Source organism: Anabrus simplex, chromosome 1, assembly GCF_040414725.1.
Source record: "Anabrus simplex isolate iqAnaSimp1 chromosome 1, ASM4041472v1, whole genome shotgun sequence".
Lineage (NCBI taxonomy): Eukaryota > Metazoa > Arthropoda > Insecta > Orthoptera > Tettigoniidae > Anabrus > Anabrus simplex.
This window is the reverse complement of record NC_090265.1, coordinates 179,791,750-179,808,704: the sequence shown is the minus strand read 5'-3', so window position 1 is coordinate 179,808,704 and position 16,955 is coordinate 179,791,750. Positions and strand designations below refer to the sequence as shown.

The 16,955-nt window shown below is 42.3% G+C and overlaps 1 protein-coding gene across 1 annotated transcript in view; it reads right to left on the bottom strand.

Moving 5' to 3' along the window:
* Nucleotides 1–16,955, bottom strand: part of LOC136859432 (uncharacterized) — a 51,105-nt gene that overhangs the window by 21,641 nt on the left and 12,509 nt on the right. Inside the window, exons 2-3 of the mRNA XM_068225506.1 lie at nt 13,763–13,895; nt 13,412–13,653 (exon numbers count right to left, since the gene is read on the bottom strand). Of these exons, the coding sequence (XP_068081607.1) occupies nt 13,412–13,653; nt 13,763–13,895 (375 nt within the window). The remainder of the gene's footprint in view (nt 1–13,411; nt 13,654–13,762; nt 13,896–16,955) is intronic.

Here is a 16,955-nt window from a genome sequence, read left to right as displayed (position 1 = left end):
GAAGTCAGCTCCCAATATTATGGGGCAAGACAAGTGCTTGGCCACAAATAATTTAATTTTCCAAGTAAATTTAAAAATGCGAATTTTGACATATAAGGAACCTAAAATTTCTAATGGAGAAGAATTAGCCGAAACATATTGAACAGACGATGAACAATAGTCAGGAAGTTTACAAATAGATTTCAATTTCGAATACCATTGAGCCGAAATAATTGAACAAACACTGCCTGAATCTAAAAGAGCTGTTACAGGTTCATTATTTAACTCAATTTTGAGGAAGGGCACAGGTGCGGGGAAATCCGCCGCAATCCTAAGACATTCTTTGGGGCATTCAAAAGATAAATCTGAAGATTGAGTTTTCCCTGAATTTTCGACCTGTTTACCAGGGGCTGAGCCTCGGGAAGATGGATTAGTCGACTCAGCCGAAGCCACTAGTCACTTTTTATTATTGGCATTGGTGGAATTTGCACCAGAAGTTGAGCAGGAGGGGGTGCTATTCGATTTTGGGCAATTCTTGGCGATATGTGAGAAAGCCCCACATTTAAAACAGCCTTGAGATGACCCTGCTCCATTCCTTGTCCCACTAGACTTGATTGATGGGCACTTGTTCCGAAGATGGTCAGGCGACCCGCAAGCATAACATTTACGGGGTGTGACTGGTCGGCGAGGTGGAGGCCGAGGATTACTAAAAGAAGGAGGGGGTTCTTTCGCGACACGCAAGGAATCGGCGTATCTAACTCCTTCCGCTGAGACGGCCAATGCTTCAAGTTCAGAGAAGGTTTGCGGGCACGCCGCGAAACACAAATATGACCTATAAGATGGTGAAATACCTTTCACAATAGCCTGTACAATCTGATCTTCAGGGAAGTGAAGAGCAAACACCCTAGTATAGAACTTAATATCTTGGATGTAATCTGCCAAGTTTTCATCCAACCGCTGTACACGATACTTCTGAATAAGTGAGGACCTTGCCCTAGCCGGAATGAAGTTAGCTAGCAAGTGGGCGTGGAAGTCTACAATAGATGATTGTTCGGCAATGGCTCTTACTATTTTGTCTGAGAGAATACCCATTGCATAGGGATAGATGATTTGCAAAATCTGACATGGAGAAAGAGAAAAAACAAGGGCATGATCCTGAAATTCAACTAAAAACCTTAAGAATGAAATAACTTCACTGATAGTGTTAACAGAAAACTTAGAAATACCTCTGAGCAACATTGCTAATGGATGGGGTAAACTGCTGAAACCCGGAGACGTAGTAGGAAGGGGCCTAAGTGGCGGAGAAGCAGATTCGGAAGGAGCATTATTTAACACAAAGGGAGGAATGGACTTGCGACGATCAGACATAGTTTCTAATGGGGCAGATGTACGTTGGGTAGTCGCCTCAGTGCTACTTCCTTCCTCTTTCGAGGAGTCCTCCCCACTAACAGTATTTACTACCGTAGGTTGGTCGACTTTAGGGATGGCAGGTCCAGATAACAACTGACTAACTTTAATAGACATTTCGGACAAGTTTTCAGCAAGGGCACTAGCTTCCTTACCCTGAAGGTGATTTAACTTCAGAGACAATAGATCACACACCCTATTATAAAAGTGGTACAACCTAGCCTGTACTCTTTTGAGTTGATTAGGAGATGGATCACTTACTTCAAAAAAGGTAATTACAGATGCCAGCTCAGTAGTATTGTCCGTGATCGTGGAGAGAGAGTCGTCAATTTCTTTCTCTCCCAAAGTGGGGATGGAAATGGGCAAATCAAGGGACTCTCTAAGCTTATTTGTGTCTACCGCAACCGTGCCTCCAGATTGCACGTTTCTAATAGTTAATTCATAGGTCAACTCCTCCTTGCGCAAATAGTTAAGATGGAGAACATCGCGAGGGCCGGACATGATGACAGAACAATTTTGAAAAAGGAAAAATCAAAAAAAATCCGGCAAGTGAGAAAATTGTTACAGTTCGAAAGCAAGGCAATGTTTAGACGTCAAAAGGGGCTAAATTGAGACCCATTCAACCACGCTCTTCTACCACTTGTTACGGAGTTTTGTGGATTTGCAGAGGTGAAAGAAGGTGCGGGGGTGAACAGGTCTCAAAATACGAAATTAAGGTTAAGATAAAATTTAGCAAGGTTATATTTTCTTTCCAAGATTAAGAAATAACAAGAATGGCAGGTACAGATTAGCGAAGCAACCAATCGAGAATGTACAATTACAGAGTTAGAGGATTTGGGCTCAGAGAGCCAGACACATAATTCTTGAGCAATAAGCCCAACCTTACGCTATACAAGATTTAACAAAGGGGCAGAAGACCCCAATCATGCCCAGGAGATCTTGCTCCCAATTACACAGTAAAGCCTCCTCGAGGCGCGCATAAACAAATTTTAAGAAAGAGCGACCCGCTCTTAAGTTCAGGCCTATCAAAGGCCACACCAAAATCCACCTTCAAGCTGTCCCCCAAGGACACATACACAGGGGTAAAAATACCCAACCTACTGAGGCCTATTCAGAGAAGAAACAGAAATATTACATGGCCTCCAAAATACCAACTTGAGCGGAGGCGTTCTTGCACTCCTAATATACTTTATTTAAAACTTACTTGGCACTAGGCCTCAAATGCAAGGGCTAATCCCATACTAAAGAGGTGACTTATAGAAGGAGACAATTTACATTACGTTAAGGAAAACACGGTTGAGAAAATAAGTTCACCTCAATGCAATATGAGTGGGAGCTCGAGAGGGTTAAGCACTCTCTATCCCAATATGTAGTTTAACCAGATAGAATTGATACTGAACCCATGACATTTGTGCCCTAAGAACATTATGCGTAAATCGACAATCATTTAAAAGTTGGATTCTTGATAGCATGGATTTGACACGTGACGAGGGGGTGATTACCTTCGGTCCCACGCTCTGTGGTACGTGACGTCAGCCACACGTGTCAACGGCGAAAGAATCTCAAGTCATTTTTATGAACTATAACAAAGCGCGTGTACATTGGCGTGATCCAAGCCAAGTCAACAAAATATAGTGCCTATCAAAGGGGGTCAATCATCTCGCAAATCGAACCCGTAAAAATTTTAAATGTCCATGAATACTACCGCCAGAAATGTAGCAAGCATGTAGTCACTTTCAAAACTCTTGAAATTACAGTTTAGGTAAGTCAGAAAATTTATAGAAATTTTCTTGGCGGCAAAGGGAGAGATCCGAAGAGAGGGGGTAACTGCTATAAATACGAAGGGACGCCATGACGAAGTCTCCTTCTCCGGCATTTGTGATACAAAGCGGACGAAAAATTGTTGAGCTGCTCTGCGAAATAAAACAACGAAAGTAGACTGAGTTCAACTGCAGATTTCAGCCAGTGTGGCTAGGTCTTGACTCCGTGAGGAGATAGTTTTCTTGAGTGAAATAATTGTACCAGATAGGACGGTCAAAGTACTGAATACATTCTAATGTGATTAAGTAATTCGTGTGCGGAAATAATTATAATCCATCGTGTGCACTCAGCAAACAAGTGAAGGGTATTTTCTTTTTTTATGCTTTATTCCAGGAAATCTGAAGATATTAAAAAATGGTTTGTAAAGCCATGAATGTAAAAATGGCTAAATAAAATGCCAGGGTCGCAGGTGAGCCCTATGACGAACAATGGTGTGACGACATGAGGTAGGTGACTTTCCATCTTACTACCTCTTATATCTTGTCTCGTGATCTCTAAAGGTGTATTTGAATGGGGATATACGACGCAGTGGTCATCCCTACTAAGTTTTGTAAATGTGAGAATACGACTGAAAGAGTCATTTGTTTTATTTTCCACTTGGATAAATTCTTGAAGTCTTGCGAGTGCCGTATAATGTTGTAAAGGTTATTGAATAGGGTTCCGAAGTGATATCACGTCCAATGTAGATAGTCATCCGTGTGAAGTGTACTGCCTATATTTTGTGATGCCAAATTAAGATGTTCATTCGACGTAAAATTTTTCTGTCTGCAATTTGACGTTAATAATAATAATAATCCATGGTCACTCATTTTCAATCGAGTGGAAGCGCGCTGTCGGGTGAGAACCTAGGGTGATGAATTTGGTCATGGAGAGAAACGTTTTTCTAGGCTCATTTTAAACTATGTCTGACTGACAATAAAAAGATCTAGTAGAATGTTTCAGTCATTTCTCGTAAAAATCAAGTTATTAAATACGATATCCTTTATGCGAAGTTATTCATGATTAATGCATTGTGCGATATTAGACGTCGAGATTTCTAGTGAGGATTTTATTCCAGTTCTTTGTCGATGATAATTGTGGAGCTGGGAAACAGAGGTTAGTTTTGTTGATATGTGATTTGTGAATCAGGTTGGACGTGTCATTGAAGCCGGGACACGGAAGCCCGAGGAGTGTTTTATATGAGTTGAGATGAGATGTGCGAATCAGGTTAGAGTCCTGTCATTGAAGCCGGGACATGATAGCCCGAGGAATATTTTATAATGTTGAGAATGGAAAGAAATTCATAGAAATCCATAGCGGTAATAATTGGCGACGCGTATAATTAGTGTGGGCATCTTGAAGCATAATCTGTGCATTTTGTTGGTTAGAATATCGTATTTGTTTAATTATGTCGGCAGAGTTTAAAGGGAGCATTTTTGAGAAGCCAGTCAACTGTGAATAAACCAGGTGTTTCATGTAACTGCCAAGCGAGCTTGGGGGATGAGAGGCCTCAGCTGTGATATAACGGGACAGGCGTGGAATTGAGATTGTACTGTAATTCTCGGCCAGGGAAAACGTTAAAATGCTGGATTTAGTTGAAATTCATAGCCGGTAATGATCTGAGTATTGTGAAATACTGTAATTTGGGACGTAATGAACATTTTAAATCACGAACTTTGAGTATAAGGAACAGAGTAACCAAATTCAGGGTTGTCCAAAATATAGAGCGATGGCTGTGACGATCGGTTTGTCTGTCAGTGGTGTGCAAAATTCATAAATGGTAATGACGAGATATGACATCGTAATTATATGGCGAGTTGTTTGGTTTGTACGTAGATTCATAGGATATCCAAGTTTTAATAATGGTTAGGACTAGATTAGATTTTAAAGTGTGAAATCACGAGACAAGATATATAACTGGACATGAATTATGTAACAATTCTTTTCCAGGCAGATAAACATCGCAATATTGAATTTACATCACAGCTGCGTAGGAATTTGTGAAGAAACCAGAGTCCGCGGAGATAAAATTTACTGATCTTTAACATTTCGTTAAAATCATTTAAATTTATTTAATTATTAAATTCAGTGAAACCGCATTTGAAATAACTTTAATCAAGCGAATAACTTGGAGATGCATTCTGGAAATTTTAGTTTGTTTTCTGGGGAATATTAAAAAATAAAGTAACGATTAAGGGGACATATCCGAAGGAAATGGATTTTACTGCCACTAAGTTTGTGAGCATTGCTATTGTTGTAATTATTGAATTTTGATTGATTGAGCAGTGAATGTGCTGGGATAGTAAAGTGGAAACTTTGGTCATCAACCGATGTCACTTAATTGTGTTTAGCCTTCAGCCTAGAAACTTGGATGGTCAGGGGGTCATCAACCTCAGTGACTTAGATTAGGGCCATATGCCATTGTAGCATCATTTCCTTGCGGTCATCATCCACAATGACTTCAAAGTAACTTAGAAGATTAGATGTCGGTCCATGACATAGATGCAGGTCACATCGATTCAATTAAGGGTCCATGCCGTAGAACCACTGTGTGGCACACACCGATTGGACGGCCTTAATTATACCCAGAGTCCAGAGTTCGTGTTACGAGGGCTGGACCATAACGAATCACTATGACGGTACATGTGGTCTCACATGGAAGCCGAATTTAAGGATTTCCAGACTTTCCTTTCTTAAATGATTAATAATTGAGACAATGGTTTCTAGTATGAATGCCCGTCAGGCAGTTACGTTAAAATCTCACACCAGTGTTCTGACGTTTATGTAAAATGATTGTGGTGTCCAGTGGACACAATTGACTTCTATGATACCGTTGACATAGAATGTTTCAGAATTTTCCTGAATAAATAGGTATCTTTTAAATAGACCTTTCATTCCGGTAGATAGATTAGAATTACTGAACCCTACCTTTACCTCAGCAAGTGACGAAGAACCCGATACGACCCAAGAGACAGATCTCATGAGCTTTGCTGATAGGTAAGTAAGGTAGGTATCCCTCACTATGGACCAAAGGGTTCAATACCAAGTGTCATTACATTTTAGGGAAAAATTACATGGTAAAACGCTTCGGACCTGCCCCGAGAGTTAAACTGCTGAGCTAGCAAGAAAAGAAGTCATTAAACGGCCATTACCTGGTGGTTGAACTGCTGCCCGATGAAAGAGGCGCTTCCCGCCCCCTGCTACGTACTTTACACACTGAAAGATGTTACTGAAGTGGCGCGGAGACCCGAAAATCAGCAGTTTATATACTCTCGCGGAAAGCTCGAGGCGTTTCAAGAATGAGAACACCCTCCCACAAGAATTTTATTGGCTAAACAAGAAAACCCCTACACAAGATGAAGAAGAAACACATTATTGGTGGAAAATTAATTCGAGAAAGTCGGGATTGGTAAATTCAAAACAAGGGGAAAGAAAGGGTTAATATTGCCAACTTAAACAATGACTGAAAGAAATTTAACAAAGAACAAACTTATGAATTCAAAATTTCTCCAAAAACATAGTTCTTTCACTTCGCACTAGGGTGCACAATTGTAGTTCTTCAGTAGTGCCATCTGGAAGAGAATGTCCACACTTCTTACTACCGGCAAGACAAAAATACATCGAAAACGACCCAGTTCAGAAACTTCAAAATTTCCAAGTAGTGACATCTCCTGAAAAAACTTGAAAATTAACACAGTAGATAAAGTTCAGGCTTCCTCCAGTAGGGGAGTTTCAACTGGCGCAAAGTTTGAATTAGCGACATGGAGGTGTACCACCCGGTACAATAATAATAATATGACGCTCCAAAAGCTACGTATAAAGTTTTCATAGACGCTGAGGTGTCGGAAGTTTGTCCCGAAGGAGTTCATTTTCACGACGGTATGTCAGCTGACACGAGGATACCGTATCTGAACACCTCCAATATACGAGATTTTTTTTTTTTTTTTTTTTTTTGCTAGTTGCTTTACGTCGCACCGACACAGATGGGTCTTACGGCGACGATGGGACAGGAAAGAGCTAGGAGTGGGAAGGAAGCGGCCGTGGCCTTAATTAAGGTTCAGCCCCGGCATTTGCCTGGTGTGAAAATGGGAAACCACGGAAAACCATTTTCAGGGCTGCCGACAGTGGGATTCGAACCTACTATCTCCCCAATACTGTATACTAATACCACGATATTAAGCCAGGAACGAACCCACCATCTAGGGCTCAGAAAGACCGAGCTCGATAGCTGCAGTCGTTTAAGTGCGGCCAGTATCCAGTATTCGGGAGATAGTAGGTTCGAACCCCACTGTCGGCAGCCCTGAGGATGGTTTTTCCGTGGTTTCCCATTTTCACACCAGGCAAATGATGGGGCTGTACGTTAATTAATGGCACGGCCGCTTCCTTCTCAGTCCAAACCCTTTCCTGTCCCATCGCCGCCATAAAACATATCTGTGTCGGTGCGACGTAAAGCCAATAGCAAAAAAAAAAGAAAGAAAAAGAAAGCTGAAGCTCTACCGTCTGAAGCAAGACATTCAGCCGACTGTATTGGAAACATGTTCGGGCAATTCTGGATGTGAGTGTAAATATGAAGTAGATGAATCATAGGAGAGGTCTTTCATCGTCTGAGTCGATTAACGCAATAAATATATCGTCGCTTCACCGGTAAAAAGTTGTAATCCAAAAGCTCTTCCTATCGATTATTCTCCTTAAGACTGGTCACGCCTCCCAGCCACATATGGTTATGCAGTCCATCAGAACAAATTTTTTTGTGTTCATTTTCCTATGCCCATGTGTAAAGGAAAATTAACCTTACTGTACCGTACTATACGAATGTATGCTTGCATTACGTATTTACGCACTCCTATTGTATAATGCATGTTAGGTTCATTTTCGCTTACGCGTCTGCATAGGAAAACGAACACAACGGACATTGTTTTGAAGGGCTGCATATCCATATGTGGCTGGGAGGCGTGACCAGTCTTATGGAGAATAATCGATAGGAAGAGCTTTGTGGTTACAACCTTTTACCGGTGAAGCGACGATATCATGCAATACATCAGCAGTGAGAACGGTACCAGGGCGTTCATAGCCTACCATTAAATGTTGCCACATAGGATGTGGCCATGTGTTGGGCTACCGCTCCAAAGGAAATTTACAGAGGAACATAAGCCCTCGCAAGGTCCGTTCTTTCATTGCGACAGCCCTGCGAAAGGCAAGGTGGGAGGTCCATGAGGATGTGCAGCCCAGTGGCGTATGCTGAGATCAAGACGTGGGCTACCACTAGACTTGGGTTATCCCTTTTCGATGGTTGGTTTAGTGAACGTCAAGCCTTCAGCGTTTTGAGCTGCAACCAATAGCCAACGGAGAAGCCTGCTGTGTTGTTAAGACTGCTTCACGAGTTACTGCCCTGGCCTTTGCTACTGCCAATGCTCAACCTCTGATCAGTGGAGATGGTAGCCTAAGGTTTAGCAAATGAAAGTCCGGCTTTGTGGCTTGCCTTTAGTCCGATGGCCACGGTTCAGTTTTCAGAATCAACCCCCTCATACAGTTAATTCCCCTGGCTTGGGGACTGGGTGTTTGTGACGTCTTCGCCATTTATTTTATCCTCATTAGGTCACCACCAAGCCTATATAGATGCCATGACCCATTATTATTATTATGATTATTATTATTATTATTATTATTATTATTATTATTATTATTACATTATTATTATTATTATTATTATTATTATTATTATTATTATTATTATTATTATTATTATTATTATTATTATTTCCCATCCTTCACTGGTTAATTAGCTTCCTCGGGAGATCAGTGGTGGTGTCCGACCCATGATCACGGGTTCGATTCCAACCAACAAAAGAGAACACTAAATTTGAAAGATCGCATTTCAGTTTACCAGATCTACCAATAAAAAGAAAAATATATTGCTCCTGTAACAGCCGCCGTGCAGTGTCTTCCTACAAGGATGTAGAAGTAAACGGGAGTGAAATACCAACACGCTGTTATCTAAAGTCAGATGTATGAGGTGAATAAGTATATACGATGAGTAACGCATGGTTGGTAGTGGCAGTGGTGATCTAACGGGCCTAAACCTAGCGCACCTATCCCCCAGGTCCCCGCTTCTATCCGATATACAGCAGCAAGCCGTGTGTGGCGAGTCGAGGGGAGATGGGCGAGATTCTGGGCTGCAATATCAGTCTGCGATGCCTTGCTCTCAGAAATACGTGCGACGTTTTTCTCACTCCTTTCTAGTTTTGTAAATGGAACAATGTGTCAGATGTTTACATTATAATGTGCTTTAGGCGTCCATCATTCTCAATTGAGATTTGGGCTTCAATGATAGCCTTGGTAGCCCTCAGTATACGGCATTGTTGTGCACTGTTTTTCAGAAGATGGATCGACCATTGAGCGGATATTATCGCCATCAAACATGCCTCCTATTGGACCCCACCACAAGCTTTGAGGTCAATTCGGAGGAGGCATTGGTGGTGAATGAGGAAAAGAGAGCATCGACTGCCCATGCTATAACACAATTGGTTACACATGGAAGTAAGGGGACTTCTCTTCAGAGCCAGGGGAACTTCGTTTAAGGACACGAGTTTCTATCTCAAGAAGCTGGGTCTTATGCTGACAGATGTAAAACATCTTTCGTTAAATATTTTGAAGGATTCGCTGATAATACTAAAACGCCAGTTATACCATTTTTATTAGATAACAATGAATCACTATACCGCACTTCTAGTATAGCCTACATTAAAAAGTTGTATTACTTTACGGATCGTTGTGGTCACCCGCAAATATGGTCGGATGTCTCTTTTGTTGAGAATAAATACAATTCTCAAAGGGAACAAGACATTTTCATAAAATAAATGTACCCTACGTTTGAATCATCATACTGCAAAACTGAGAGTAAATATTAATTTTCTTTATGCCAGAGAAGGGCATTTAAATAGCTGCTGGAACTGTTCCATATGAAATGTTGTGGTAAAGTTGATCGTTTGTAATAACTGAAGAGATAACGATGCTAATCAACAAAGTCTTTCCGAACAACGTCCGACTGACCGGCAATTTAGCCAGACTGACGGAGCTGCTATGTAAGGGAAGCGTGACTTCAGTATCTCTCCGTTTCCGATAGGTAACTGAATGAACAAAACTTTTTCTCCTGCCTGTCTACCCTAACTTTCTCTTTCCTTGTTGTTGAAGTGAACGGTATCAAGAGTATCACTTTTAAACAGTTTAGTTAGGACAGCAGAACTTTTAGTAAAGAAACGCTATCACGAGAGAAAGACGGAGAGAGTGTGACTGGGGGCGAGGGGAGAAGACACACGACTACTCCATCCCAACTTTCCCTTGATAATCATCATCTTACGATTTTCTGAAACAAGTAATGAATGCCATCTGAATGACGTACTCACAGATGCATGAACCAAAACGAAAGCACTGACGTTTGTAGGTCTATACTTTAATTAACTGTACTTTTTTTTGCATGAAATAACGATGTGAAATGTTAATACTTAGATGAATAGATCAGATGGTAAGAGAGCTGGCTTTATGATCACAGTTGGAGGGAGTTCCCGTTCGTGATAGGATCGGTGATTGTTTTAATCTACAGTGGTGCTATTTCGTGCTGAGGATAGAACCTTAAAATTTGCACCAAGTCCCTCACATGGCTTCATATCGGCATTGTTTCTGTTTCTTATTATTTCTATTATACTGTATTTTCTATGTTCTGTATATATACTTATTTCTTCTTATTTCCCATTGTTCTGTTGTTTCCATTGATCCTAAGATTTTTTAATTATTTCTTTCTAGTGAATATGAAAATCCACAGCCTATTCCCAGTCATTCGCCCGGGTCAGGAATGGAATGGATGAAGCTCTCATCTAGCGGCGAGAATAGGAACAATGCCGATAGCCGAAACCTGTCGCGCTCCTCTGATGCAATGATGAATGAATGACAGATGAAATAGTATTGGAGAGTGTTGCTGGAATGAAAGATGACAGGTAAAACCGAAGTACCCGGAGAAAATCCTTTCCTGCCTCCGCTTTGTCCATCACAAATCTCACATGGAGTGACCGATATTTGAACCACAGAACCCAGCGGTGAGAGGCTAGCGTGCTGCCGCTTGAGCCACGGAGGCTATATTCCTTTCTATTAGGGTACATTCAGTTTGCCTAAACTGTAGTTCAAAACTAGACATTCACTTGCATAAAGACATTCTGGTTTCACCACTGTATTTAGTGCCTTATTTTAAGACTTTTAGATAACCATTTCATGTTGTAAAAATTCTTAGTGATCCCAGTAAATTAAGAGAATACTTTCTAGAATATAGTAATAATCTTACGAATTTTATTTTTCATTACATTTGATTGACTTCTCCAGATGGACTACTTTTAAGAAACTTTGGAGGTTATCCTGTAATTGTATGGAAGCGAATTTATTTGCTTAGTTTTCGAAATTCACGTCTGAACTTAATGAAATGGCGTATGGCTTTTAGTGCCGGGAATGTCCGAACACAAGTTCGGCTCGCCAGATGCAGGTCTTTTGATTTGAAACTCGTAGGCGAACTTACGCATCTTTTGTTTTGTGTCTCAAGTATCAGTTAATTCGCAGTTCATTTATTTGTTCATTTATTATTGTATGTTCATTTTCTCAATAATTATTTGTCTGTTTGGTGTATTATTGTAAGTCTTTTCTCCCCCATAACGACATACGTTCCCATGGACCTCATAGGGCTTCCAGCACCTTCCACTCTCCTCTCTTAGTTGTCATTTTTCGGCCTGTAAGTGTTCCCTTGTATTTGATTTAATTTTGAGTACCGGTATTGATAGTTATCCGTCACGTTTCCATGCTCTAATGTGAATTCACCGCCACTGCGTCATTGTACTATTTCTTTATTCCTTTTTATGTCAATATATATATTTATTATTTTCATTATTATTATTATTATTATTATAATATTTATTATTTATTTGTGTACGCGCTCTAATCAACGGTTACAGTTAAAATTCTCTATCCTGCCGAGAATCGAACCCGGGACCCCTGTGGCGAAAGGCCAGCTCGCTAACCATTTAGCCATGGAGCCGGACGCCTGAACTTAATGCAACCCTACTGAATGCTTGAGTTACTACCCGCTTGTTTGATAGCTACGTATTTCTTGGGAGAGTTCACTCTCACCGGAACAACTGTTTAATATTTTTCTTTATTCGTGGATTATTCACGGCCCCTTAAATTTGAAAATGTAGATTTATAAGCTTCTGCTAAAAGAATTGATGTATTCAGATATTTCATCCTATTTCGATTAGAAATAAAATTAACAATTGAATAAATTAATATTTTAATGAACGAGCCCCTTAGCTGAGCCCTGGCATTGCTTCCACTTGCTTGTGCAAGTCTCCTCACTTTTGTCTGTCTTATCGGACCTCCTTTGGTCAACTCTTGTTCTTTTCTGACCCCAACGGAATTAGAACATTCGAGGCCTAGAGAGTCTTTCCCTTCTTAATAATAATAATGTTATTAAAAATGGCTTTCACGGCCGCAGATCTTACGATCACAGGAATAAAACCAGCTTTTGGGTGACTAGGCCGTGTGCCTTTGCAGAGTTTCGCCCAGACGTGTTATTCGGGCTCACCCGCGTGGTCCCACCATGTTAGCAAATAAGGATTGCAGCCGTGAAAGCCATTTTTAGTATTGTATCTCCATGGGGAGAACAGATTTTTGAAAAGGAAGAATTCTATTCTCCTTTAGCAGGTTAGCAATCCCTATTTGCTAACATGGCGGGACCACGCGGCTGGTCACACTCACATACTCTATCATACTACGAATAGGGCTTCGGTGACGACTCTTTTTCACTTCTCCACGCTATTTTTTCGGCTGGGTGGCGCCCTTCTCTGCTCAGTCGGCCTAAGAACAATCAAACGGGCAGACGCCTAGTTGGCTGTCGCCTATCCCTCACCATGTACACCTGTCTCATCAAAGGCGTGGACACATCCTTCACGGACTGGTTCATTTGTAATGAAGTTGATGGACACGGCCACTCGATCCGGGAAGTTGCACGGCTACAGGACAGATCTTCTGGACAGCCTTCGCCAGACGTCCTCGACTTCTTCCGGGAACAGGCCCAAGTGGAGACCTTCATCACCGCTGGCGCCATCATCTCCGGTCGCCGGCACTAGGTGGTTCCGACTCCCGAGTATATCATCCGTGACCTGCGCTCCATTATGGACCCCCCTCTCACTGTTCCACCACGTTCCTCTCGCCCGACGAGATCCCCACCTCCCCCAACCTCCATTACGTTTACCAGCACCACTCCCACCTTCACCACTTCTGCCTCCACGCCCATGACTGCATCGCCCGTCTTTACCACGACTAGCCACTCTTCTCCTATCATGTCTACTTCCCCCATCTCCCTACCTGTCTGTCTCCCGAGTCCAGTGCTACCCCCTGTCACCGTTTCGGCTGCCACCTCTGCGGCTCCGCCTGCTCGCCAAGAATCCACACCCGACGCAGCCACGCTACCTCTTCCACCGTCTCTGAGCTGCGTCATCCGTGGCATCGACCCGGCCATCCCAGAACAGGATATCCAGACCGAACTTCAACTGGCTGGTGTGGAGGCCCGTCGAGCGTTCCGGATCTTCAACGATCAAGGCCCAACCTTCATGGTCCGTCTTCAGCTCTCGTCTACCGCCGCCGTTGACCACCTGATCACCACTGGCGTCCGTCTTCGCGGAAGAACGTATCGAGTAGAACCTTCCCGCTCCCCACCTCGCCCTGTCCGTTCTTCTTCTCCAAACCCTTCTTCTCGCCCAACACCAGCCCCGCCGCCCACTCCCCCGCCGCCACCACTTAACGTGCCCGCTCCGCCGCCCATTCATTTTCTCCCGCCCCTCCCGATATTGGACCTTCTCCGTTTACTCGCTACTTCCGTCACCAACATGTCCACAACCCTGTCCTACCTTCTCTCACAACATTACCCTCTTCCTGTCTCCAACTTCCTACCACACCCGCTCATTACTCCAGCTCAATATTTATAATGTAACTCTCTGTGCTATTCTTTATATTCCTGTCTCTTCATCCATTTGTTATACTCTTCTGTACCTATCTGTATAACAGTGTATCCTCATTCATTCTTCTCCTACTTTTCCCTTAAGTATGTATATACATACCACTAAATATATTGTTTTTTCTTTCATATATGTATTGTACACGGCCTAAGAGCTACTTTGTATAGCTGACGGCCCGCCTACCCATCGGGTAGGAATAAAATAACCTTGTGAAAAAAAAAAAAAAAAAAAAAAGCGGCTGGTCTGCCACTGCTAAGCAGAGTCTTGGAGGGGCATGCCAATCCAACTGATGAGCCCGAATGGCACGTCTGGGCGAAACTCTGCAAACGCACACGGCCTAACCACCCAAAAGCTGGTTCCACGGGTGGCCCAGACTGGTTGCGCATTAGATGTTACTCGTCTTGCTCGTGACGTCATCACAGGAGCACCGTGACTGTGTAGCACACAACCGCACGTGTATCTCATTTCGTTGTTTATATATGTCTGTCTTATAAAGAAAAGATTTCCACGTAATAACTATAGGTAATTTCTTTCCGTATATTGCTGTTGGTTTATATAGTGGCCTACTGTATTTTGCGTAGTGTGTGTGTCGTAGTCCGTTTCTGTGAGATCTTTGTTAAGTTGCTGTGTTTCGTGCAGTAAGGTGCACTTATTTTCTTTTCGTTAGTTGCGTGAACAGCGTAATAGTAGCTGGAATGAAATTTATGTGTTCATTGTACAGTATCATTGCGATAGAAAACTGTGCCGTTAATGATTCACCGACCGAGCTCGATAGCTGCAGTCGCTTAAGTGCGGCCAGTATCCAGTATTCGGGAGATAGTGGGTTTCGACGGCCCTGAAGATGGTTTTCCGTGGTTTCCCATTTTCACATCAGGCACATGCTGGGACTGTACCTTAGGCCTAATTAAGGCCACGGACGCTTCCTTCCCATTCCTAGGCCTTTCTTGTCCCATCGTCGCCATAAGACCTATCTGTGTCGGTACGACGTAAAGCAAATAGAAAAAAAAAATCACAGCAATCTACAGCGACACTTGATTGTTTAGCAGAGGGATTTCGGTACCTCGCCGGCTACATCGCCGACCGTGAAAGAAAATATGACAGGTCAATGCGAAGTCCCACTGGGGAAATGCTTTCGATTTCTTCCGGCACAGCCCCTGTGGGATGGATAGAAATGTTATCCCGGGGAGGTCTACTTGTTCCATAGTTACAATGGTAAACCAAATAAAGGAATTTGAACTAATTTTCAGGGACACTCACGGACCTTCTGAACTGAGACGCATACCTAATATTATACGCAAAGTGTGTCAAATAATTATCAGTAAATTCCCCGCTGTACCACCAGAAATATTAAAAATGTATGTTAGAACGAGAATATTTATATGCATACGACAAATGAACATTCGGACAAGAACTGAAAAACCCATAGCAGCTCATCGGCGAAAGGCACGACAGTGGATTTCATCTTCAAGAGCAACCACTTCATGACATCTAATCTCACAGGTAGGACTGTGATCTAATGAAGGGTTTTTCCTGTTCTTTCTTATTGTTTAATTTTTAAAAAGTAGACTGTCTATGCGGAGCCTCCGTGACTCAGACGGCAGCGCGTCGGCTTCTCACCACTGGATACCGTGGTTCAAATCCCGGTCACTCCATGTGAGATTTGTGCTGGTCAAAGCGGAGGCGGGACAGGTTTTCCCTGTCATCTTTCATTCCAGCAACACTCTCCATTATCATTTCATAGCATTTATCAGTCATTAATAAATCACTTTGCGAGTGGCGACCCCATTGTAATAATAGCCTGTATATGGTTCATTCATTACATCCCTGACCCGGTCAAAGACTGGAAAACAGGTTGTAGGTTTTCCAGGACTATCTATGCATGGTTTCGAATATGAACTTACTTCTGCTGCTGTTATAATATGTGTTAAGCTTTAAACTCGATACCTGCGGATGTGAGTCAGTATATCGTATGTTAACATACGGTAGTTCTATCACGGAATTTCTGCTGTAAAGATTTAATATGACAAAGATTTCATATCTCTAAATATTTATATTTACAGATTTGAAAGCGCGTAACCTTCCTCAAACTAAATAGAGAAACTTGGAAATGTTAATAAATTTCAAGCGTTGGTCAGTGTGCCGTCACGTTACATTTACGCCTTATTCGTAATGGAAATAATAAAAAGTTACTATGCTGTACTCCTTTTCAGTCTTATAACAGCAGTAATCTTTATGTCCGGTCTGCAATTAGTTCTGAGAAACTGTAATGTTTGCTGATATTATGAGATTCCTACTGATTTGCGCGCTCTGGGCTCGGCTGCTTTGCTCCTACTCTGACGTCATTTCGTTAACCAATAGCAGCTCGGCTCGCGTTGGGCCAACCTTTAGTAGTGTTTAAGAACCTTGAGCTGGTTCTATTCCTGTGATCGTAATAATAATGTTATTTGCTTTACGTCCCACTAACTACTTTTACGGTTTTCGGAGACGCCGAGATATCGGAATTTACTCCCGCAGGAGTTGTTTTGCGTGCCAGTAAATCTACATACACGAGGCTGACGTATTTTAGCTCCTTCAAATATCACCGGACAGAGCGAGGATCGAACTACGGCGGGCTGAGTGGCTCAGACGGTTGAGGCGCTGGCCTTCTGACCCCAACTTGGCAGGTTCGATCCTGGCTCAGTCCGGTGATATTTGAAGGTGCTCAAATATGACAGACTC